The sequence below is a fragment of the Helianthus annuus genome, chromosome 7 (genome assembly GCF_002127325.2).
Source record: "Helianthus annuus cultivar XRQ/B chromosome 7, HanXRQr2.0-SUNRISE, whole genome shotgun sequence".
Taxonomy (NCBI): Eukaryota; Viridiplantae; Streptophyta; class Magnoliopsida; order Asterales; family Asteraceae; genus Helianthus; species Helianthus annuus.
The window spans coordinates 97,991,151-98,018,453 of record NC_035439.2 but is presented as its reverse complement, the minus strand read 5'-3'; the positions used below and the strand labels follow the sequence as shown (position 1 = coordinate 98,018,453).

Genomic DNA, 27,303 nt, shown 5'->3' with positions numbered 1-27,303 from the left:
ATTATACGACGTTGACAATCTGTTGGTATAACCAGAGTTTCCATAACCTCGGCTTTCATAGTTTTGGTAACCATAATTTTGATTCCTGGGTGGCTCAAAATTCCTACCAAATCTAGGAACATCATCGTGTCTTGAGAATGATCGTGGATGATTATCCGAATGTTGTCTTTGATTTGAAAATCAGGGGGGTTGAGGCATTTCGGTCATTCACGAATCTGTTCTATGCATGAGGTCTAACATAGTTGTTGTTCGAACCTCCAGAACGATGGTCATTCTCATGTGTCTGCAAAGTAACATAATTTTGTCGTCTGTGAGGGGTTTTCTCACGAGTATCATGTCTTTGAGATGAACTTTCCGATCTTTCACCACGATTAATAACAACTGGTTTCTCCCCATGATCCTGATTTTGTTATGATTTAACATTTGTTTTGACAACCGGTTTTACTTCTTGTTTAATCACTTTGTTTTTCTCAACCTTCTGATTTTTACCATTTTGCTTTTCAATATTAACTGTTTCATTTTGCGGTTTTTCAACAAAAGGTTTCTTCTGATCAGGATCAACATGGGATTTACCCTTGTCATCTGGACAATCTGCTGCTAAGTGTCCTTTCCCACGACACTTATAACATTTGCGAACTTTCGCAGCATTCTTTGGACGTTCCTCATGACTGGTCGAAGATGATGAGGCATTAGCGAGATTTTTCAAAATTTGGTTGACAAACTGAGAGTTTGAACCTGTTTCGATTGTCTCTTCCTCTTTAATAAAATATTCCCCTTTAACAAACTCAGTTTTAGGGAAATTTTTCAAATTCTTTTTGGGTTTCCCATGTGACTTTGGTTTTGACTTCGCATTTTGAACTTGATTGAAAATTTCCAAAATTTTATTGCTTATCAAATTCTCAATGTTATCAAAATTTAGCTCATTTTTCTTTGTGACTTCGCTCACCTTCGACTGTTCTGAGTCAGAAGCCTCATCAGGCTCAGATTCTGACTCACTTTGCGGTTCAACCGTCAGAGGGGTCTTTGGCACAAAATTTGCGAATTCAGGATCAATGCTTGGCATCGATGTATAATTATGGTTTACTGGTGGAGGCACTTTCTTATAACCGATGCCGAACATTTCTTCCTCAGATTCTTTGAGACGTTGCCTGTTAATACAGAAATTCATCACTTCAGATGAATCCCCGAACTTTTCAATTTTTCGTTGCAAATCTAAAATCAAGTTATCTTTCTCCAAAATGATTTTGTTCTTTTCCAAAACACAATTTTGGTTCATTTCAAGTTCAGATCTTAATTCCTGATTTTTAAGAGTTCCCTGTCCGACAAGTCTCTCAAATTCAGAGATATCATTTTTCAGCGCTTTTATCTTAATTCGGTGTTCTTTATCCGAATTAGACAAAACAGCAATGAGTTCTCTGGATTTTTCTAAATCTGCAATCAGAATTGTGTTGTGAAGTGCATATCTGTCAATCTTGGTGACAAACTCTACACATCTTGCACACCATTTATCTAAAAGAGTTGATTTTACCTCAATGCCAGCCATGAATGCACATGCTTCATTTCCTACGGAATCTTCTTCCAACCTTTTAGCTTCTGCATCCGCAAATTGCTGCATTTTGGCTGTGGAGATCTTGAAATCAAAGCATTCTCCTTTTTCTCCATCTTCTGTTTTGTTAGACTTTTCAACAGAATCTTCATTCAAGTTATCTTCACTCTCAGCAACGTTACCCGAATCCAACTCTTCCCCAAAAACCTCGGCTACAACTGCAAGTTCCTCAATGTTAGCCTCTTCGATAACCTCTTCACACACTTCTTCGTTGATAATTTCAGCCATAAAGGCTTGTGACACTACAAGAAAATGATGCTAATGCAACCCTTATAAAATGTTGCATTAGGGGTTAAAAAGGTTGCATTAGGCCTAATGCAACCTTTTATCAAGGGCTGCATTAGATGAAGTTGCATTAGACCTAATGCAACCTTTTTGTTAGAAAATGCAACCTTTTTTTAAAGAGTTGCATTTACTATTCAAATGCAACCTTTTCATAATGCAACCTTTTTTATATCCTAACGCAACTCTTTTTACTTTCAGTGCAACTTTTCTAGCACTCAAATGTAACCTTTGTTATCTCAAATGCAAGTTTTGCCACCTCAAACGCAACCTTTTCTACACCAAAATGCAACCTTTGTTACACTCAAATGCAACCATTATTATATAAAGAGTAAAACAAATGCAACCTTGATTATAGTCAAAGGCAACTCTACAACATCATTGTTTGATGTACTAAAATTTTTATTAATATGGAATAGTATCTCAATTACACCAGCACAATAACATAAATGTAATCAATATCTTATGTTGTACTTTAACATATATTTCCAATTTCAAAATAACAAAGTAATCCAAGTAAAGTTGTTAATTCAATCTGATCATCTTCTCAAAACTCCGCTTGTCATTCACATACCCCAAAGTAAAATGGCCTGCAACAGATATATGAATATAATTAATGGAATGACTAAGAAGCTAAATAGTGATGAAACCAATCAATTACAAAGATAATAAGTAATAAGTTAATTTACCATAAATTTATGGAGTATTGTCCCCCTTTCTTGTGCTTTTTAAAAGATGTGAAGCCTTGCTATGCTGATGTTCCCACATCGCCCATGCAGACCTCTAGTTTTATGGCTTATTTAATTCTTGTTCTAAATTTTTAGTAATTCTTTATGGTGATTTCTCTTAGATTTTGAATGATTTAGCACTTAGATTTTTGGGCGAGTTCTAACGCTGACGTTTTATCAAAAACCTGGCGCTGCTAAGATTTCACATTCACGTTACACTCTGATTCCCTAAATATGCTACTACGAAAAAAACTTAACTAAAAAAAGTTCAGAATATAAGGAATATAGTTAGCTGGGACGATAGGGATCTAAAGTATAAAATATGTTGTAGATTAGAGTTGACCCATTCCGACTTGTATCAATTGGTATCAAAACTGATTCTGACCCGAACCAAACTGAGCTTTTTATAATAAAATGACATGTTCTGACACGAACCTATTATGACCCATCACTGCGCCCAACCTAACCCACCCATTCTGCCAGGTATATCTCACATATTTTTATGCTCAATAGAATTTGTATGCTTAAGAACTTGAAGAATCAAACTTAAAAGGCTAAAACTAAAAAAACTAGTAGTTGGATGACCTGGTTACATATAAAAATATTAACAGCTAGCAACTTACAGATGTATACTAGATGTATATTAAGCAAAATTGATGAGTCCTTGCATAGCGATTTCTGCATCCTCTCTAAGATGTTTATTTGTACCAGATCCATGTCCAATCTGATCTATAATTAATCAAAGAATAGTTCCAATATTATAAATGTAAGATGATATATTCACAATCAGACACACCTAGAAAAGAAACAACCCATATTATCCCAATGTGAATCTTTGCACATTTGATGAACCGAACCACCACTCGGAAGAAAGCCTAAAGTAAATCCCAAAAGATAACAAACTGTATAATAAAATGAGTATAAAAATTCTTTAACGTGAATGATAAACAAGTGAAAAACTCTTACCAGAAGCTGCAATACGTAACAACTCTTTGTATCTGTAGAAACTAAAAGTTGGACGCCTTCTGAATTTCACTTTTTATTTTTTTTAAGTTCTGGATTTTTTTTCAGAAAGAGATTGCATCAATTTAGAACCTTTAAAATGGTACTAGCTAATTAAAATGCCAAAATAAATACTTTATTTCATCTTGAAGCCACATTTATTTATTGACGATGAAAAATAATTCAATTGGAAACTACGAACCAGCAGGAAGCAGGCCTGGAAACAATCCACCACAAATACAAATACAAAACACCAAACCATATACATACTTCGACACCACATACTATATTTTTTAAATAGAGAAGCTATCAAAAGGGTCAAGACCTACGGTACCACAAATACAAATACAAAACACCAAACCATATACCATATACATACTTCGACGCGAACCGTTTCGACCGTACCGTTTCAACACGTACCGTTTCGACCTATACCGTTTCGACCAGTACCGTTTTGAATCGAACCGTTTCGACGCGAACCGTTTAGACGCTTACCGTTTCGACGCGAACTGTTTCGAGGCGAACCGTTTCAACCCATACCAAAACCCGTATCATGTTCCAAGAAAATAAGTTCCTCTCGTCCATTTCAATTCATCAAACAACATTCGACGTCAGTCATAATCCCACACTTGACATGCATCGACAACTAACATTCTATTCGTCAAATACACTTTCAGTTGACATTATAACCACATGACATTATAACCACATGTTTAAAAGTTGGCATTTTGTCAAACAAAGAAGGTATAAATTCTCTTAATCTATTAGTTTTAACCCGATAAATTGCCCCTTGATGTACAATCACTTATTTTTTTTAAAAAAACATTTTTTAACCAACCCGACCTGACCCAAAACCCGTACTGACCCGAACCCGTTTTGACCCGAACCTGTTTCGACCCGAACCAAAACAACCGTTTTTTTAATTGACTCGTTCCGACTGTGGCCACTAACCGCCATAAAACAACTATAGCACGTGAAGCTGTTTTGACCCAACCCGTTTTGACCCGAACCTAACTCATTTCACATTGTTTTTATAAAAGCTGCCCGTTTTGACCCGAACCTAATTTGACCCTTTACACAACCAAACAAAACCAAACCCAACCCAACCAGCCCGATACCATCAGTCATGATAATGACATTCTAAGACATTAAAAAAATGAATTTAAACCATCACATACACAACACACCACAGCCCAACCCAACCCGCCCACTTTGACTGTCTAGGATGGTTGTAGATTTAAGAATCACCTTTTAAGAAGGGGAATATGTAATTCTCATAAACATACCTGAGTAACTTTGAAGACCTCATCCAGTCATTCTATATTCACATGTCCCATGTACAAATAATCATACATATACATGTTGAAGGCTGCAAAAAAAAAAAAAAAAAAAAAAAAAAAGAACAGTCACACAAAGAAGTTTTATCCAACATAAAAAAAGTGAATGTGTATTGTATGCATGAAAACATGGAACCTTACTCCTTACCTTCATTATTTAAGTTGTGCAAAAAACAAAGTCAATAATAAGATAATTGCCACTGCTACGTGCGGCGTGCGTGAAGTGAAGCCGCGCAGCTGCGAGCGTGCAGCCGTTGTTGCGTGCGGTGAAGTCGCGCAGCCGCGGGCATGCAGTCGCTACGGCTGCTGCTCAAGGGATTAGTTCGGTTTGTTGGGATAATGATCTTTGATTATTATTTATCTGGTTCATAATAAGTACTTCATTTTCTCATCTAATTTTAATATACATGAAAGTAATAAATGTAATTTGATTAAAATATAATGATGAGCGGCTCGAAATGAGTTGAGCTTAAACAAGTTTGAGCCCACGCCTAAATAAAAGCTTATTTTGTAAAAAAAGCCCGAGCTTCACTTATCGACCTTGAGCCTACTCATGAGCCTAAACGAGCTTAAAATTTATATATTTTGTTTTTAATATATAAAATATATATTCATATAATAGTAATTTTATGTATAGAATTATAATAAAATGACTAAATTATATGTATACACAAACACACACACACATTATAAAAATTAATGATAATCAATATAAATTAACTAATAAATATTAAACGAGTCGAGCTCGAGCTTTAGAACAATGCTCAAACTGAGCCGAGTTCGAGCTCTCATAAGTAAAGCGAGCTCGAGCTCATCTCGTTTGCACACATAGTCAAATACCTAGGGATAAGCAAACTAGAAAAAGATGTACAACACATTTAAAGTAATCGATAAAGGCATGAAACATATGCAAGTAATCCAAAATGGACCAGCTAGTTAAAAATATTACACCTGTAATTACTAAGGAAATGAAACTGCACAACTCTTTACATAAGGAGTGCAAGTCTTCAACCAAGTAAACAAACAATATGACATAAGAATCTAGAAACTATGTAGGAAGCCTAATAGTTGTAATGTACCATGTTTTTATTTTTGATTTTGTGTGCTTTTTTATAAAAGTAGGCATAATGTATCACATATTTTTAGATAAGTTGCTATTACAATTTGCAGACAAAAAGAACATAAATATTGTATAAATTGTAATGAAAGATAATAGTAAACAAGCAGCCAAAGCACAGAAGTTTCAAGATTCCAATCAATGAAAATTATTTGATCAACAAATATAAGTCAAAACAAATGAAATGTTACAAGAACTTACCCCGTTCTTACTACAAATGATACACTACCAAATCATCAAATTCAATGTACCATCACAGAGATTCTCTGGCTTTGCTATAGAACCCTAGTTAACAAAATTTAAATCAAACCCAAGTCCCCAAACTGATCATTAATCACACACATGACTCACTTACAAAATTTAATCAACAAATCTATAATAGAATGCACCCATAATACAAAATTAGAATGTACTCAATGATGAGTGATATACCTTAAGTTGTATTACAAGTGTTTCTTCTGTAAAAGATATTAGAAATCCTCCTAACATAAGATATCCCCTCCAACACACATGTGCCCCAAAAAAAATTCAAAATTCAATGTTTTAATTAAAACCCTAATTGTGATTGAAGCAAAACTGGTCGAAGAGAAACAAATATACCTTCCGGGGCTGAAGTGAAGCGAAGAAGAGTTGAGTGACAAGGTATGAGCGGCGATGAGAGATCATCTGGTGGTGCAGTTGTGGTTCATCGGTTACTCAGTTGCGATTCATTAGGGGCGTAGTAGTGGGAATCGATAAGAGGAGACGATCTAGCAGTTTCAGCGAAAGAATAGCGATTGGGGTGGGTAATGGGAGAGATGAATGTTCATTGTGAAATCTCATAGGAAAATCTAAACTTTTGGGGGAACTATTTAGATTTTGGGAGGGAGATTAAAATAATTATAAAATGTGATTGTATAATGATGATATATATTTAGGTTATAACTATCGAAAAAAATTAATAAATAATTTTTATATTCTTTATTTATATTCAATTGTATACTTTATTTATATTCAATTGTTCGACCACGATTAACATTTTTAATCAAATTAGACCATGGTCATGATAACTTGTAGGTTGCTCAGTGTGGGATAAAGCTCCTCGCCACATCACCCCAATGGCATCTCAAACCATCTCCTAGGTGTCATTGAAGGGCATCATTGTATGCTTCGCCAGCCCTTTAGCAGACGTGAGAAGGGACCCACTTGCATAACCAACAAAATTTCTTTTTTATTACTTTATTTTTTACATAGTTTAAGGTGGTTTTATCTCATACGCAACCTTTAGCACTAGAGTTGCATCTAAGCTTGAACAATGTAACTTTTCTAACAAAAGTTACAAACTCCAATAAAATATGCAACTTTTCAAGAAAAAGTTGCAATTTTAAGTAAAATTTGCAACTTTTGAGTCAAAAGGTTGCAATTTTGATCAAATTTTGCAACTTTTTATTAAAAAGGTTACATTAGATCTTTTAATGCAACCTTTATGTTGAATTATGTTGCATTAGAGTCTAATGCAACATTATTGAAAAGAGTTGCATCTAAAAAGTTGCATTAGGCTCATTTTCTAGTAGTGTGAATCGATAGCTCCTGAAATGTCTTCCAATGCACAACCCAAGTCGTAAGGCTCAGTCACATTTTGTAAAGGTTGAGCCACCAGAGCATTGTTTGTCGAAGGTGTAAGATTTTCAGAACCACTTGGACGAGCACTTGTATTTGAACTAGTTGATGCATTGTTGTGAGGTCTTGAGTTGTTTCCTTGAGAGTTGCTTTCTCTGTTAGATCTTTCCATCTTCGGCTTCAGACAATCACGTGCGAAATGCCCGTAGATGCCGCAGTTATAACATTTCACCTTTGACATGTCGACTCCCATTCGAGTCTTCGTCTGACCTCCTATGAACTTCCTACCCGTTCTCAACAGAAATTTCTTCGCTCTTCGGACTAAGAGTGCCATAGTGAGTTGTAGATCAAGTTCTCCCATTTCGTCTTGGTCTATCTGGTCAAAGTCCTCATCGAGACTTGACGGTTCAATGAGCTTTCCAAGACAGAAGTTCTCGTAGGCAGTCATGAAGGTCGCCAAAAGGCTCATGTTTTCTTCTATCAACTTTAAGCAGCTTGCATCTAACTTTGGAATGTTCAAGTTTGTCGCTTGAGATTTATGAGCTCCATTGGAAGAGTACATTCCTTGATTGGAATTTGTTGTTCCATTTGAACTGACATTGTTGCTTATAAAGACGTGTTTACTTGCAGGAACTTCATTCTCTGAATATAGGGCAACACCGGCTCCTCCATTACTACCCTTATCCGTCGGTTTTGAAGCTTTATATAACTGAGGATCTTGGATCTTCTCGAAATCAGATGCTTGATCTTCCGTATTCCAGGCATAACCCTTCAGTTTTTGTACAGCTTCTTCCAATGAGAGCTCCTCGTAGAGAACACCTACTCTAATCAATGCGGTGTACATATTCCATTCTTTGGGAAGGCAATTCAAAAACTTCTCAACTTTCTCAAATTCAGTGTCGATGCCTTCTTGACTACGATCAAGTTCGCTCAACATATGATAGAATCGATTCACCGTGTCATCAAATGACTCATTCCTTAATGCTTTAAACACAACGAATTGAGTCTTTAATCGTTCAAGACATCGTTTCTTGTACATTGCATTTCCCTCATACCGTTCAATCATGCTATCCCACAACTCCTTCGAATTACTTCTCTTACGGAAAGTATGAAGTATAGATTGCGTCATAGCCATCGTAATAATCGACATTGCTTTCTCTTCACAATCATAGAATTTTCTTTGGTCGTTGGTGAGTGCCAAATAAGTATCAATCGTTAACGTTCTTACTGGTGTGGCTCCACATCCTTTAACGATACACAACCAGATCTTGATGTCTTTCGCTCTTGCATACCTTTCGAAAAGCTCCTTCCACTCAGGAAAATCAAGCTCGTTTATCAACAAAGGAGGTTTGTCATTACTCCCTACCTCAGCATTGTGCTTGAGGTTTTGCACCATTGCGGTCAGATTGTTGTTTGCCATTTCGAAATGAGTTATGAAAGAAACAAAGAGTGTTTGTGAAAGAAAAGTGAGTTTAAACAGAAAGTTTGTTTTGAAAAAGTTTCTAAGTTCACAAAATCCGGAGACATAAGAGAACCTTGGAAACACGGAGTGAAAAGTCAGAGAAAATCAGAGTGGTATAACCCGGATCACAACCTGAATGAAACAAAAACTCCGAAAACACTCTAAACTCGAAACACTCCCCCACACACCTAAACTCGGATGAATTGAACTAATAAACTCAGATTTTTCTATCTTTTCTAAACTCTGAACTACCTATTTCAAAATAATAAACTCTGACTCGCTTAAATCACTTGAAAACCTCGGACTATATGAAGACTTGAGTGAACTCGGATGGATATGAAAGGTTAAACTCCGACTCTCTTAAAATATAATAAATTCGGATATTGTTTTAATATCAAACTCTGAAAGAAAATGAGTAAACTCTGAAAATTAAAAAAAAAGAACCTTAAACTCGGACAAGTTTCAACAAATGAAACTCGGACAGTTTCAGGAAAAACAAGAAAAACTCAGACCGGTTGAAGAGGAAAAAAAAACTCGAACACGATTAAAACAAAAATTCGGAAACTTCGTAAAACTCTGATGAATAAAGGTGTTAAACTCTGATGAATAAAGGTAACTTCAGAATATATCTTATCTAGTTTAAAGTTCGGACAATATAATAGTAAAACTCTAAATTAATTTAAAATATCAAACTCTGATCTAGGTTACTAAACTCTAAAAGTTTGTAAACCCTGATGTATTTTAATTACTAAACTCAGACGTTAAACTCTGAATTTGTAAACTTTGACCTATTAAAGGTAAACCCTGACCTTTGAAAAAATAAATCCTGAAGTTTTAAAATTGTAAAAGTAAGAAATTCTGAATACACCCTAAAAAAACTATGAATACTTGTAAACCCTGACTACTAGAAAAGTATGTAAACCCTAAAAGTAAACTCTGACCTCTTAAAAGGAAAAACCCTGATCTCCAAATCCTGACCACAAAGTCCTGACCTCTCAAAGAAGTAAACCCTGACTTCTTAGTTCGGAGAGGAAATTGCTTCAAGATATCTCATAAGTGTGACTTCACACTAGTTCATCAATAATCCTGAAGCACAAACACTGAATGGAAACTCTGAAGGAAAACTCTGAAGGAAAAACACTAAAAGAAAACTCTGAACAAATTAAAATGGATCAAACACGGAATCTTTACTAACCTTCAAAAACCCTTCAAAAACCCCCTGATGAAGATCTTCAAGCTCTGTAAAAACCCAGATGAATGTTTATCCTAAAAGGCTCCTTCTAATCACAATCCATCATCTAGAATGAGTAAGCACATGAATGATTAATGGAAAACACTTAAAACCCAGCAAACAACACCAAACACCCAATCAAAATGTGATCTTCCTCAACTAAACCTCTAAACCCAAACCTACAGTAGTATAAGCACACCGCTCTAATACCACTTGTAAGGTCTCCTACCCAAGGATCTCACTCAGACAGCAATCACCAGGTGTGCGGGATCCACCTAGCAATCACTATTGTATGGTATTGGATCAAGAAAGTGTAGAACAAGAATGATGAAGTTGATGAATGACGTCACACACAGTAGTCGTCAATTCACACACAGTGACAATGATTAGGGTTTCTTGAAGAACAAACTTTCCACAAAAGAAATCGCCCTGTATAACATTTCACTAAGAGTTTATATACAATGGGAAGTCCTGACTACTAAAGTCAGGACATGGGCCCAAAGCCCAAGACAATACAAACCCTGACTAAATAAAACACCAAAATTCGAACTAGGATGAGTTCCTAAGTCCTGACCATGAAAACCCTGACCAACATAATAGATTTAACAAATTACATAAAAGACCCTTGAGTTTGAGAGCCCGCATTTTTCACCCAAAGTGCATTTACAGAACAAAATGCATACCACAAGAAAAATCTACGCATCCAGCCTCGTAAATCTTGGATCTTGAAAGCGAATGCACTTAATACTGTTTACTCTTGAGGAAGGATAATGAAGGGGGTTTACTGTTTCTCCATCAATAATAAAGCTAAAGTAACTATGAATGCATCAAAGGTTTCAAGGAATATGACATCTGCCTCCAAAATGTTGAATCTGTATTCATATGCATGTGATCTTCCATTTCATATACATATTAATAATATTAAAGGTCTTTCCATCCAATAATTCTTGTTTTAAAATTCATCTCAACTTTGAAGTCCAAATGACATACCAGTCGTTGAGCCATTGACAAATCGATCTTACGACAAACAGAAGCAACGGCAAACTGAGGATGAATCGGCTCCGATAGTACTTTATTCACCAATCTTTCTACAACAACCTGATGAAAAATTAGGCCATCAAAATGAGCTTGGTTTTAATATGCGCGCATAATGCTTGGTGCGCCTGATGCGCTAATGAGAGTGCAACGCCACAACTGATGCGTTGCGTTTACGTGATGCGAGAATAATGCGCCAATTTCGCATAATGCGCTCGTTGCATAATGTGCTCCAATGCACGCAACATTGTTTGTTTTGTTTTATTTTTTTCCAGATTTTATGAAATGGGTTGGGTTTTTTCAATATTAATAGGTGGAGATCGTTAGTTCGATCCTTGAACTGAGCGGGTTTTACCTCACTGCACTGTCGTGCCTTCGGGCGAGTGTTCACGGGCTTCGGCCATAGGTGAGGGTTTTCCCCGGTTTGGAGGCGAGTGTATTTCTATGTAGTGAATTTCGCCAGTAGCCTATTTGGAGGATTATGTGTAACCCATTTCACTATATCATTTAAATTGATTTCCACCTGGCATATATAACTCAAATAAGTTCACAATCAAACGATATGCATAATATTTGGTACAAATTTCATTAAAAAAGGCATTTACTACATTGATCGTATAGGGAATGAAAACTAATTAGAAAAAATGACATTACCTTTTTCATTGACTGTAATAACGGGTTGATCAAAGCAGAAGCAATGTTTCTTGGAAGGAATACACAGAAATAAAACTTCCATTAATCCCAAGAGTAGTGATGGCTTTAGAATAAGGTTCATAAGCAGCAAGTGTGCTATCGAAGTCAGGAGGAACTAGCCATTCTAGTAAAGCTTCACCAGTCTTCCTAAAGCCCCTTATATCAACGTCTGATCCATCTGGTGAGTAGTCGATAGAGAAGAGCTTTTCAAACAACTTTGAAACACCATCCTCCATCCTCCATATATGGTAAACTCGTTTATAGTACCCTCGACCGACTTCCTCTGGACCGAGTTCCTCTAGACAGTCTTCAATCACAACAAGTGACTCCCTTAGCTTACGCATAGACAAATTACAACGAGTATAAGTTAGGCTATCTGGAAGTTTCACTTCTCCAAACTCTTCACTTGTCAGATCAAACGAAATAATCAAATTACCACACCCATCTCTACCATCAACCCTATCACTAACAATAAAATAAACAACTCCACCTACAACCACCTGGTTTCCACTAAACCTAACAGATTTACTCAGAAGATTGCCACTATACGCACTTCTCCAAACCCTAGCGCTTAACGTAAACACCTCAACTTGCCACGGGATCAAATCTTTCATATTAGTCCCAATTTTAATAATCTTCGGGTCTATAGTCTCCGGACAAACCCCAAACCCTAACACATTTTCATGTATCCCATCATCAACCATATGAGGCAGAACAACATCAACCGCTTTCCTAATAGAAGGATTCCAAATAACCGCTTTATTGTTGGTACCGAACAAACACAATAATCCGTGAGAGCTGTCAATTCTTGTATAATAAGGATGATGATTAATCGAATTAACTACCAATTGGGGAATAGTAACAGGAACCTTATGATGGGGGAAAGTAGCAGTATCATCGTCAGGAATTGAAACATATTTTAGCGGGAGATGAAGAGCTTCATGATACCCTACGAGCAGATGTTGCTGATTCTGTTGGGTGATATGATTTCGAATGAAATCGGAACTGTCGATGAGGGACTTCCATGCTTTGCAGACTGTTCGGAATCGAATCAACGGTTCCACTGGAAGCTTGTTCATGATTATCTCTTGGATTTCGAAAGGAATGTTGTCTGACATTTTGATTTTGATGATTGAGTTCTCGTTACCTGTAAAGTCCTGCAAAATCATTATAAAAAACATTTCATCAATTAAACACCTGGTATGCATAAAAACCAAACCCCCAAGATCTAGTAGTAGACTGTGACGATCCCATATCAATTAAATCTTTAGACCATAAAAGTTGATTAAATTAATGCATATATGATCTATTTGCTTTATTTTTCAGACTTAATTAACCCTGAAAACTGAGATCAACCAAGATCTAGTAGTAGATCTGTGACGATCCCATGGCTAAAATCAACGAAAAAAAATTAGTGTTAACAAAAAAGGTTCAAAGTAAAATAAAAAGGAAAGCTAGCAACAATATATTTAGAAACCCTAACTCGTTAATAAACAAACTTCATAAAAACAACCAAAAACACTGGATGTCATCAACCCAAGAGACAAATTTCATTTCTTCCATTTAGAACTTTGTTTCTTGCAATTACTATACTCTCTTTTAAGCTAGAAGAAAAGAGTAGAATAAAGGAGTGATCAAAGAACAAAGACAACCTCTCTCTCTCTCTCTCTCTATATATATATATATATAGACACGCACACATATACATGTATGTGGGTCTGTATAGATGAAATGATCAAACTTGCAAGAAGATTTAAAGGTAAAAAGATGGAAATACAAACCTTGGAAGAAGATAGAGTACCAGTTTCTTCTGAGAAAGAGTTCAACCGAATAATTATTTTGTTTATGTGCATCTCATCATGGTGTGCCCTATATATAAGCAGTGAGTGTGTGTGAGAGAGAGAGGAACGGGAGCTAGCTGGGAAAATGACATGTACCATATTTGATATATTGTCCAGAAAAGCAATGAAGAGGACTAAACTGATAAGTGAAGTTTACATCTCTGGTTTTACCGGCCTTAGCTCCTTAGCATTTTCATTTATTTACATAAAAACCAACCATCTGGTGAATGCAAAACCGACCTTAACATTTTAACGTTTGGTTGTAAGAAATTTGACCACTGAAAAAAGTTGAACCCATTGATAAAAAATCCTGGATCCGTCACTGGAGGGATTGGAAGGTCGTAGCATACAAACTATTGACAAATATAGATATGAGATGAATAAAGTGGGATAGCAAAATAAATCTTTCCCTGCGCATTTATGACATGCATATTGGAGTGTTTTGATTTTCAGTCATAATATATGCATCTTTAATATGTGTTATGATATTAAAAACCTTGTTCTGTCTTTGTGGTTTTGTTCCGTGGATATCAAAACAAAATTATTTTCAAAGTTCATCAACTAATAAATATGTAACATTCTCACCGTGATCCGTGGATATCAAAACAAAATATGTATGAACTTTGACGATGGCATTCTCATATGGATTTAGTTTATAAAAATCCTTATGATTTTATAATGTTAGTGTTGCAGGCTATAGTCGGATATATGAGAATCTCTTAAAAAAAGACTTTCGAAAAAATGGATTTATATGTAATGAATTTGATAATTTTTAAAGAGATTTTTTTATGGAGGTTGTATAACAAGTAACAAGGGATTACGTTTAGCCCACCCCTCAATTATACAAAGAAAAAAAAGGAACAAAATTTGCATGGGTCAGAATTTGAACCATGTGCCATATTTGATATGTTGTACAGAAAAGCAACGAAGAGGAAGAACTACCTAAAAACTGATAAGTGAAGTTTACATCTCTGGTTTTTACCCTTAGCTCCTTAGCCTTTTCATTTATTTAATTAAAAACCCACCATCTGTGGTGAATGCAAAGCATGATTTTTGTGCTAATAGTATTATTAGCCGTTCAAAAAGATTAAGCTCTTTCTTTAAAGAAGTAGTATTGTTTTGATCATGCAGAGTAATTTTGATTCACTTGTAAAGTAATTTTGATGCAGAGTAATTTTGATACACTTGCAGAGTAATTTTGATAATTACCCAACGAGAACATTTTACAAAATTACTCTACAAAGATCAAAATTACTCTACAGAATCAGAATCATTTGTAGAGTAATTTTAATAATTACTAATAATTACCAAAATGCCAACGCGTTTTTCCAGTAAAACCTTCAGTTCATACGTTTTGTACCTTAAAGTTATTTGTATTTGATCTATTGTCTTTGAAATTATTGTTAAAACTTACAAGACATAAAAATTTTGTAAATTTCCCAAATATATAAACTTGGAAAATATGATTATTAAAACCATATTACTACAAAAATAATCTAACAAATTCAATGAAGTACTTTAAAAGTTGTATAATCTTTGGTGTTTGAGTCATATCTTGGCACCGCTTTTTCCATATAAATAGACACCAACATTATATAAATAGGCACCGCGTTTTTTTCAGCAAAACCTTCAGTTCATACGTTTTGTATGTTAAAGTTATTTGTATTTGATCTTTTGTCTTTGAAATTATTGTTAAAACTTACAAAACATAAGAATTTTGTAAAGTTCTCAATTATGTAAACTTGGAAAATATGATTATTAAAACCATATTACTACAAAAATAATCTAAGAAATTCAATGAAGTACTTTAAAAGTTGTATAATCTTTGGTGTTTGAGTCATGTCTTGGCACCGCTTTTTCCATATAAATAGACACCAACATTATATAAATAGGCATTGCGTTTTTTCAGCAAAACTTTCGGTTCATACGTTGTATACGTTAAAGTTATTTGTATTTGATCTTTTGTCTTTGAAATTATTGTTAAAACTTACAAAACATAAAAATTTTGTAAAGTTCTCAATTATATAAACTTGGAAAATATGATTATTAAAACCATATTACTACAAAAATAATCTAACAAATTCAATGAAGTACTTCAAAAGTTGTATAATCTTTGGTGTTTGAGTCATGTCTTGGCACCGCTTTTTCCATATAAATAGACACCAAATTATATAAATAGGCACCGCGTTTTTTCAGCAAAACCTTCAGTTTATACGTTTTGTACGTTAAAGTTATTTGTATTTGATATTTTGTCGTTGAAATTATTGTTAAAACTTACAAAACATAAAAATTTTGTAAAGTTCTCAATTATATAAACTTGGAAAATATGATTATTAAAACCATATGACTACTAATATAATCTAACAAATTCAATGAAGTACTTTAAAAGTTGTATAATCTTTGGTGTTTGAGTCTTGGCACCACTTTTTCCATATAAATAGACACCAACATTATATATCAAAGTGAATGAACAGTAAATTATATACATATTATATACATATTAAAAATCAAAGTGAATGAACAGTAAAGGAGGACATTTTTGTAATTTCATTTTATAACCAGGTGTTGCCACGCGTCCAAAAACCAGCTTAAAACCCATCGCCCCTTCCCCATTTATCAAAAACCCACTGCAAACCCTTCAGTCCACCTCTCACAGTCTCATAGTTTCCATAAGACAGAAAGAGAACCAGAGAAGTTAAAGTTAAAACATCATTAATCAGTTTGACTTTTTGAGTCGTGATAGTAGCACCTTAACGGTTAAGATTTAATTTGATATTAGTTTTGTAGCAATTATGACAGTAACTATGATGGGCATTTTTTACTCATTAGAATTTTGATGTGGATATCAAACACTATCAGAAATCTAAAGTATATAATAAAATTCAACACTTATTTGATGATAACAATAAAACATAACATCAAAGAATATTTGTTGGTTTTTCCAGTACCGCCACTATATAAGCAATGTGATGACTAATGAGTATGATTATTAGGAATATAAGCAATGTGATGACTATGATTATTAGCAAAACAACACAAAACTTGCCCCAAGATCAATAATCAAAAGATGTCTTTTATTTCTATTTGATGAGGATTGGTTTAATAAAGCTTTAAAAGAAACCTCCAAACATCAAAGTTTTAATAAATTTTATTAGTAATAATAAACTATTGCAGCAGGTAATTGAAATCTAATCTTAGTTTATTTTGGATGGTTTAATGGTTGCTTCCATAAATCAACAAACGATTAGACAAAATAAAATCAAGATTTAACAAAACATTTTGATAAAATGATTCGGCATAATCAAGAATCGCTTCAACAAAAGAACATATATCAAAGAAGAAAATAAAGCGAACCAGTTTGACAACAACAAGGTGGCCACTAGCCCGTGAATGCAAATTTGCAGCAATGTAAACTGACCTGTGTTTGATTGCTTTTATTGATGATGATATGAAATTTAGCAGCCTTGGGAGGCACGTGTTTCATATCTACATTTAGGGTATGCTCGTGGAGAAGGATTTTGACATCAGTGATAGAGCAGGTAGGGTTGGGAAAGCAATTGTGACGACTTATACGGATAATGTTACAAATACTTTGGAAATCCGACTTTATTGGGCTGGAAAAGGAACAATAAATGTCCCAAGCCGAGGAACATATGGGCCTCTTATTTCAGTTATTTCTGTGGATCCAAGTAAGCTATTATTATTGATATGGTATTCATGATTTGGAGTTGATTGTACTACTTGTGACAATGATGGTAGTATGTTATTGCATGGTCTATATTGTTTAATGTTACTTCTATACTCTAGTTAGTTCATTCTTTTATTTCCATTATACAGACGTCATGTTCCATATGCGCAAGAGATGGGCAACAGTGTGTGTGTCTGGAGGTGTTGTAGCCGGGATTGTGGTTGGAGCAGTTTTCAGCATTGTCCTAATTCTTGGAATTTTATGGTGGTTTGGTTATTTACGACGCAGAGATTCAAGTGGACTAGGTATTTATGTGCCGGGTTTGGTTGGGTTGACCCTTATACACGTTTGTAAGTTTAAAAGTCATAAATAAATAATGCAGCGATAATGATTTTAGGGAAAAATAACCAATATTATTAAAATATTAATTTAAACCTTTGACTAAAATAATTTACAGGGTTGTAATAAGTTGTATGCATCAGAAATATATTTTGGCGACATTGGACCTGTTTGACCCATTTTCCTATTAGCTAAAGTTTTCTATTTGACCCATTTTTCACTTAATTATCTTCTATATCATTTTTTGGTTGTTAGATTTGAGTGGTCTGGAGCTTAACACAGGTCGGTTTACATTGAGGCAAATTAAAGCTGCAACAAACAATTTTGATGTTGCTAATAAGATTGGAGAAGGTGGTTTCAGCCCGGTTTATAAGGTAATCACTACTCTCTTGATTACATATCTAGTATCAAACATGTTTCATACTATGCTCTATGCTCTAGAAACCAAAAAATATGTTTTAATGTAGGGAGTATTGGCGGATGGAACCTTAATTGCTGTGAAACAGCTTTCTTCTGAATCCAGGCAAGGGAATAGGGAATTCTTGAATGAGTCGTTTTCCTTTGTAACTTTTGTAGATAGGTTTTGATTAGAAGTTAATGTTTATAATTAGTATTACTATTTAAATTCAAAACTTATGTATGGATTTTGGGTTATTAATGTTAATAGCATTTGGTTTTTAGTTCTCATTTTAGTTTAGTTTTTATTTGACAAAAAAAATGGAAAATAAAATGGGTAATACACGAAAATGGTCACATAAAACCACAAAAAAAAAAAAAAAGTGTGACCAAAGTTTAGGCAACAACCACACATAGAATTAAAAATTTTCATGTGACTATAAATAAACATTAGCCACACTATAGTCACTTTGTTTCTTGTTTGGGTGGCGGAATGATACCAAACGTCATGGAAAAAAGTTACATGTGATCAAAGATTAGACAATAGCCACACTTAAAATTACAAAATTTCATGGCTATAAATAACCACTAGCCACACCATAGTCACTTTGTTTCTTGTTTGTGTGACGGAATGATACCAAACGTCATGGAAAAAGAAGATTATGCGTGACCAAATGTTAGACAATAGCCACACTTAAAATTACAATATTCGGTGTGGCTATAAATAACCACTAGTCACGCCATAGTTACTTTGCTTTTTGTCGTGTGACATAATTATACCAAACGTCATGGGAATAAAAGTTATATGTGACCAAATGTTAGGCAATAGCCACACTTACAATAAATTCATGTGACAATGTAATAGAGCCTGCCACACTTGCAATAAATTCATGTGGTCGTTGCTACATTTTAGCCATACTTAATAGACAAAATGTTTGATTACAACTCTTTTTGTCACACTTTTAATTAATTGATGTGGCTAAATCATACTTTTTAGTAAATATATGTGACTATATAATACAAAGAGACACACTTTAATTTAATTTATGTGGCTATTGCAACCCTTTAGCCACACTTAATTGAGGAAATGCTAGATTTTAACCAAAAATTTTGTTACCATTTAGCCATACTTTTAAGTTTTAAGGCCACTAAAAAGTGTATGTGGCTGTATGATACCTACGATGACTTGAGCTTTGGTTATACTTGATATGAAAAAAATATGTGTGGCGAAAGACATATTGTCACACTTTTTTGGTGTGGCTGTATCCCTATTTTGGCGTAGTGGAACAACTAACATATTCCACAATCTCACAAATATATATGTATCAACGATTACTTCCACAAATCTATACATATACGAACGAAATAATCAAAGAAAATCGGATTGCTTGAGCAAATCGGATTACATAAGCAAAATATTTGAAAGACAAAATCAAAAAACGATTCCACAAATCTATACATATATCAATCTATATATATAGATAAATGAGATGGATTTGGGCCATGGGGCATGTGATGGTGGAGCTTTTTTGATGATGTGGCAACCTATGGTGGATGTGGATTGTGAGTTTGGGAGGGAATGGATTATAAAATTCTAAACTCACACTTTACCTCAAAATCGGACGCGGGATCCGTATTGTTTCGGGTCGGAGAATTCGGTTTCCAAACAGACCCATTTACCTTATTTGGATCTAATAAATCAGGTCTCAATTATTGTTCTTTGCATCTCACCTACCGACATCTCAATTTTCTCTCTTCTGTTTCTTCTATAATCCTTTCAAGATCTCAGTGGTTATACAAGATTTGTTCAAAATCAAAGGTAAATATACCTAATCGAAGCTAAATCTGCTTTATTTATGTTATTTAATTCTTTAGAAAGTTGACTTTATAAACATTTCTTAGAATGCTATTAATTTCTTCTTTGTTCTGAATTTTGTAGACCCAATCATAAAATTGAAGGTATGTTGTTTTAGTTTGTTGTTTATCTACTGTGCATCTTTAATCTAAGCGATTGAACATTTATATTTTTTTTGTTTTTGCAAACAATATCAAATCGGAGGTTTTGTTATCATCATCTAAATTCTCTGATTTATGTAGTGTCTATGAACGTTAATCATGTCTTGGACATTTATCAAACTTACTGACTTTTGTTTACTTTGATTTTCATGTGAATCCCTAAATATTGGATAACGATCAGACTCCGATCATTCAACAAACAACAGAGGTTAGTTGAATGTCATAGTTGTTTTCTCTTTTTTACGTTTGTAATATTTGATTTTATCCTTTATGTTCGGTATGTTTTTTCAAAAATTAATAATATATGTTCTGAATGATTTATGATTTGTTTTTCTCATGGTGAGCCCTCAATCTTTTGTGACAATCGGACGCGGACTGTTCATCGACCAAAACAGGTTAGTTCAATTTTCTTGGTGTTGTTTGTTTTTTGATATCTATAGTCTTAGGTTTTAAATTTTGTCTTTATGCTTTATTTTGAAAGTTTATGTGATTATCTTTTGAAGTTCATATGGTTTGTTTTGTGAGTTATATTTTTTCTATTTAGTTAGTTGTTAATTCTTTAAGGATACCTTTAATTTCTTTTTAAAGTTGTTTTTGTTTCTATAAACAGATTACTGGTTTTAAGGTTAATTTTATGTATTCGGAATTATTATTCGGTTTCTCTAGATAGACATTGTTTCTATAAATAGATTACCGTTATATTTTTTTTTTTTTAAATTGCTTGCTTCCTTTGCAGTTATGGATCCTAAAAACAACGCTCCTTCGTTGTTAAAGTTGATTGATGACTATGATCCTATATTTTTGGTATGTTTCTTTAGTTTTTAGTTTGTTACACACAATAAGTTATTGCAACTTATATGTTTTTTGTCTCGATTGATTGGAAATACCGTATGATTTTGCAACCTTATTGTGGGGAGAACAACTTCCATATGGTCAATGTCTTGAAATTATTGACGATGACTTATCATGGGTCGTTAGACTTAACATAAATGTTTCGGTACCAGTCTTAGGTGATGGATTCACCAAATTCGTTAGAGATTCTGGTCTCAAAAAGAATGATTATCTATTGTTGAAGGCTATTGGAGCATCGGCATTTTATGTTTCAGTCTTTAAATCATGCGTTTTCGAGAACTCCTTCATCTCTAAAATTAAACCTGATGATACCTTAATTGTAAGTGCAATGTATAATATAATAAGTCTGTTTAACAAAATTTTTTGTTGTTTATGGTTTGTTTACGTTATTTTGTAAATAATTTTCAGCTCCTGGCTGACAAATTCTGGAAAGATTTTTACGGCAAAAATTTTAAAGGTGGAGAGGCAACTCTGTATGTGGGAGATAGGTATTGGAATGTTAAGGTGGAGGGATGGTCCGACAGAAGTGCCTTCACTGATGGTCCGACTAATGTGGATTTTTTATCTATAGTCGAAACACAAGGAGAAGCTAAAGACTAACGAAAGTCATGTTGAAGAAGGTGTTGCTGGGGATAGTGTTGGTGACTTTCAACTTTCAAATTTTGAGTCTACTTTTAATGTATGTAACTATGTTTATCATCGGTCACCCCCGTCGTCTTAACCGGTACGTCTACCACAACAACGACCGACCGAAACACCTTAACGCATCCGTCTTCTGCTGTTAAACGATCCGAAAACAGCCACCTGCCGTCTCGAACCTTCTTCTACGCCTGCCCTCCACCGACCGACACACCCGCCGGCGGGGGAGGCTTCCTCCGATCTTCAAACCCGCTTCTCAACGAGCCCCAAGCTCTGATACCAAATGTTGGTTCAGGTCCCACACTCACACTACACTTTAAACTCACGTAAGTATGTAGTATATGGAATTGGAAGCTAAAAATAATATGAAGACAAAAATGGAGATAAACTTCTACTATTATATTAAAGAGGGTACAATTTAAAGAAAACTCTATCCTATTTATAAGAATAGATAAACAATCACATGCTAAAAACTTAGTCCACGATCTCCTTAAAAACAGCAAATTCTAACGTGCACCTCTACGTTATTTTGCATACCAAACTCAGTAACCTAGACTTGTCAAACATGACCACTTCTTCTCCAATATACATTTCCAATCCAACGCACGTTCGCTAAGAACTCGGTCAACTTTTTGACCACATCTTTAATGTGCAAACTGTTTTGACCCTTCCAAACGAGCCATGAAACTTTGACCCGTAATCTGTTAAACCGCGACCCGATAAGGCACAGACCCGTGACCCGTAAACGAACCCGATTAATCCAACAATACCGACGACTCCAAGTTTGATCGACATATAGCTGCTCTAATTGAAATGGAAGATGCTAAGAAGTTGGTAAGTGTATACGTTCAAATTATTAACAGATCTTATTATATCTATTAGATAAGTACACTATTAAATCGTGCTACTATTTTCTTTTATGTAGTTCAATGATGGTTGGAATACAAAGAATGATGCTTTGAAAGAGACTCTGTCTGCTACCTCTCAATGTCATGTAATATTTTTATATAAGTTTGTTTATATATTATATAGATGCTATTAATTACTTCATGTTATATTTATGTGTTTCTTATTCATTGTTGTGTAGTTGGACACGAAAGGGAAGTCAAAGGTTGTCTGTGGTGATGAAACTGTTTCTCCAAAGGTTTATATGAACTAATAACATACTTTAATATTTGTTTTCAATATGTACATTGTATTTTTATCATATTATATGTTTTACTTTATCATATTGTTTTTCATTTGTTTTAGGTTAAAAGCAAGTTTGATATGGATCTCGATAATTTCTTGATACCAAAGAATAAATTTTGTGTACACGAGTTGTCCAAGAATTCTCATATCACCTATCGTACGCTTTCAAACGTTTCGAAGAAGAATGAGTGTGTTGTCATTGATATGATGAAGCCTTCTAAAAACATTACTGTAAGTACACATTCTATAATGTTTATTAATAAAATTCATTCATGAAATCATTATAGTTCTTTTTAATTATGATACTTAGTTTATATCTTTTACATATTTAGGTTAAACCAAAGTGTAAGCCTTGCAGATCCACCATGGCGACGACTGATGTTCGCTGTAAACGTATAGTCAAAAGGTTGAAAAACAATGCATTTTTAGAGTTCACCAAAGTGGCTGAAAGCAGACTGGTATACGTTATGATATGATTATACTCATTATTATTTATTAAATGACTACTCAATTTTGATTAATGAATTTAATAATTAATCCCTTCTGTTCATTTCTAAGTGTTTACCGGTTGATGTTTCGAGTGATCTGTCTCTTTCTATTGACAACCTACGTGACGTTACGATCCAGAACCTAAGGAGTGAGCTAACTAATATGAACACAAGAGCCGAGAAGTCTGGTGATCGTTACAGGTATGGTTTTACCAAGTGGTCAGCTTTCTTGAAATCAAATCACATCCAGTTCGGGGGCACTCTTTTCTTTAAGTATGTCAAGTCTTTGCAGCTTTTGATGTTGACCAATGTTGTACACAAGATGACAAAGAAAGAGGTCGTGCGTGACTGTTGGAAATCGTGGTTTTTGTTTGTTGGTTTAGGCTGAACAATTAATGTGGTAGTTTGGTTTGTTTTTTTGATCCTTGGTGGCTATTAGTGAAGGATGGTTATGTCATATCCGCTTGTAGCGGAAGCGCGAGGTGTGATCTGATCGGTTCTCATTGCATAACAATATAAGTGAACATACTAAATGAATAAAAACATGCTCCAATGCCATTACATAGTTGTTTCCAAAGAACACATAAGAGTTAAGTGTATCGGTTACAAACCATTAACATGAAAAGTAAAGTGTCATAGCTTCATACATCAAAATGTAAGTTCTAAAATGTTAAGGCTTTGACCACTATATCACCGCAAAGAGGCGGTATATAACGGGCAAACCCTTCAAATGGTGGCATGGAGTCTTGATAATTGCTTTTTTGTCTGAAATATTCGCATGGTCCACTAATTCCCTGAAATACATGTTAAGTTGAAAACATCAACCAAAGTTGGCGAGTTCATGTAGTTTAGTTGTATAAGATGTATCTTGTAAAATGTGAGTTGTATAAAATGTATCTGTAAAATGTGAGTTGTATAAGATGAAAACCAGTACGTAAAGATGTAGTATGTAAAGCGTCAATGAAATCGTTGATCATTAATGTTTTGCAAGGACATTAATATGTGTGACGAAATAGGAAGCAATCCAAACCTAGACGATTTTGTGTCGACTACTATCGACTGGGACACAAACGCACTCTTCTGTATGGGTCCACGACCAAGAGTGGGGCTCGCCAAAACCCATTAGATCTAACCCCTTGTACCTAGGTCCAAACTAGATTAATGGTGCTTAGTTGTATAACCCTATTCGCACATGATCTAAGGTGTTTCATTCCATGACTTATCATACTATGAACATGTATTTTCCCCAATAGTTGTAAAGTTGTAAAGCATTTAAAATGAATAGGGGACATGAACTCATAGAATTGCGTCCGTGAATTGTAAGTACTGTTATCTCACGTGCGGTCGTCCTGAATAGTGTCACGACCTACAAACGTTCTATATTTGTTAGACACTTCGGTCTTTGTAATGACTCGTGTACAAGTTTTTTTATCTTGAATATGTGTTAAGACTTGTATGTGTTTGTTATTCGTTGAACTGTGTCTTAGATGTATTAACTGATAACTATTTAGTATATATATTCGCCAAATATATATATTCTTGTATCTCGTGAGTTGTATCGTAGTTGTATAATTGTGTTTCACCAAGTGTTAGGTGATGTGAGTGTGTATATAGTTGTACGTATAGGAATACGTATACCCGCGTATTCATTATATGTGATCTTGTATTCTTAGAATATATATACTTATATATTCTAAGATATATTTCATAAGAATATATAATCTTTACTTGGTAAAAGGTATAGAAAACATCTTAAAAATAATCTATTTTTAAGACTAGTTCTAAAAATATAATTTTAGTCTTTCACCAAAATGATATATTTTAGATGTTAGGAAATATATATATATATATATACATATATATATATATATATCTTTATATATTTAAAAAATAATACCTTTTTAAGATAAATCATGTAATATCTTTTGTGTACTTGAAAAAATATATATATGTTTACTTGTTCGGTTTGGAAAACGTAGTTTACCAAGTCTTTGATATATTATATATTATATGTCGCAGCCCCCGACCCCTACCCCGGAAGCGGGCGCCGCGAGCCTCAGAGCTGGTGGTATCGGTGTTTATTAATTTAGCAGCGGAAATGAGACATCAGGACCGTAGTTACGAAATATTTTTATCATAGTAAAACACCACACTTTTATAATAATAAAACATTGGGATAAAACCCAAGTTCATTTGACAGTACAATTGTAGGGATAAACCCTAATTATTGAAAACAAAAACTCCTTTTTATTTAGGTAACTTTTATAGCCACTTTTCCAAGCCTTCGGTGCTCTCCAGCTGGCTTCTATTGGCATTCACATTTTGTTACCTGAAACACGTTTTAAAAACATTTTATCAGCAAGAAATACTGGCGAGTGCATCCCAGTTTAATCAAAAATAGTTTATATAGTTTCACAGTATTGAGAGCGATTACAATGTTTATATCTACACAATTACTCATTCAGTACTGTCAATCCTGACTGGTTGATCATATTACTCATTGGCTAACTCTTTGTCCAATGGTAACGTCTTTCACATTTTGTATACAAAACCCCAACACACCGGCAGTAATTGAAGAATACATAGACTCAATCACTGTTAATTATATTTCAAAACAATTGAGGTTTTGTAAAAATAGTTTACGAAAAGCAGATGTACTCATATTGTTTATTTAGGTAATACTAAAGCTTCCTAAGAATCTCCTGGTTATTATCTATTAAACAATGCACACGTGTTAGTAAAATAACCTAAAATCACATTAACCGTACAACTCGAGACAGAATTTCAATGACTGAGTCGGGCAGAGCCGACATGCATTACGGAATCCTAAATCAATCGGGTGTACACACGAGACAGAATTCCAATGACTGAGTCGGGCAGAGCCGACATGCATTAAAGAATCCTAAATCAACCGTGTAGGGTAACAGCAGGGTTATGGTACTTACAACGAGGCAGAGCTTCACTTTATAGTGGGTATTATGCCAGGGTAGAATTTCTACTATAAGAATGTTTGAGAGAGAATCGAGAATTGAACAAGTTGTAAATGAGCCCTGATCCCCCTTATATAGGCTGATCCGGCAGTCCGTTGCGCCCCGCGAGAGCCCACGTATCGATTTATAGGGTTGCCAAGTCAGGGGGTAGCTTTGCCACGCGTACGACACGTGGCACTATTGTGTGCCGACCAAGTAAGGTCCGTCCCGCCCTACGACAGACCATAGGGGTCTCCGTCGCGGCCCGCGAGCGACCCCTTAAATTTGTTTTTCATGATTTTTCGAAGTGTTGGGTTATTTCGGGCTTGGTTCTGGCGTACGGGGTACGTAAGGAACGTTTTAGGGTCATGTTAAGGGTTCTAGGAGGGTTTTTATATCCTCCCCACCTTGTTTTAGATCTCGTCCTCAAGGTGTACTGGAACAGGTGTGGGTATTTCCTTTGCATTTCTGATTCGAGTTCCCAAGTGTACTCTGGTCCTCTTTTGGAAACCCATTTCACTTTGAGCAGAACTAGTATCTTATGTTTAAGGTTCTTGATCTTTCTATCTTCAATCTGAATGGGTTTCTCGATAAAGTTAAGTTTCTCATTTACCTCTATGTCCTTAAGAGGTATTACTAATGATTCGTCTGCTAAACACTTTTTGAGATTACATACATGAAACACATCATGTATTCCTGCCATTTCCTCTGGCAGTTGTAGCTGATAGGCTACAGGTCCTATTCTTCTAATAATCTCAAAAGGTCCAACATACCTGGGGCTTAACTTTCCCC

The 27,303-nt window shown here is 34.7% G+C and overlaps 1 protein-coding gene and 2 long non-coding RNA genes across 5 annotated transcripts; 1 reads left to right on the top strand and 2 right to left on the bottom strand.

Annotated features, from left to right (window-relative positions):
* Positions 1-2,266: 2,266 nt before the first annotated feature.
* LOC110867952 lies at positions 2,267-6,929 on the bottom strand. Of its 3 annotated transcripts, XR_002552023.2 has the most exons (5): positions 6,673-6,927; positions 4,905-4,987; positions 3,240-3,345; positions 2,578-2,807; positions 2,267-2,478 (listed from the first exon to the last, which is right to left on the bottom strand). It is a non-coding gene; the product is annotated as an uncharacterized LOC110867952 (long non-coding RNA). The 3 variants fall into 3 exon arrangements; XR_002552021.2 differs by having other exon boundaries at positions 2,578-3,345; positions 6,673-6,929; XR_002552022.2 differs by lacking the exon at positions 2,578-2,807 and having other exon boundaries at positions 6,673-6,922.
* Positions 6,930-12,082: 5,153 nt separating this feature from the next.
* Positions 12,083-13,210, bottom strand: LOC110866585 (putative F-box protein At1g32420). The gene has a single exon (XM_022115727.1). It carries the CDS (start codon positions 13,208-13,210, stop codon positions 12,083-12,085), a length of 1,128 nt encoding a protein of 375 aa, XP_021971419.1.
* Positions 13,211-17,816: 4,606 nt separating this feature from the next.
* Positions 17,817-18,533, top strand: LOC110866281. Its single transcript, XR_002551293.2, has 3 exons — positions 17,817-17,926; positions 18,216-18,334; positions 18,428-18,533. It is a non-coding gene; the product is annotated as an uncharacterized LOC110866281 (long non-coding RNA).
* The last annotated feature ends 8,770 nt before the right edge of the window (positions 18,534-27,303 follow it).

Coding starts and splice junctions, on each gene's coding strand:
- LOC110866585 (XM_022115727.1), bottom strand. CDS start 13,210: ATGTCAGACAACATTCCTTTCGAAATCCAAGAGATAATCATGAACAAG.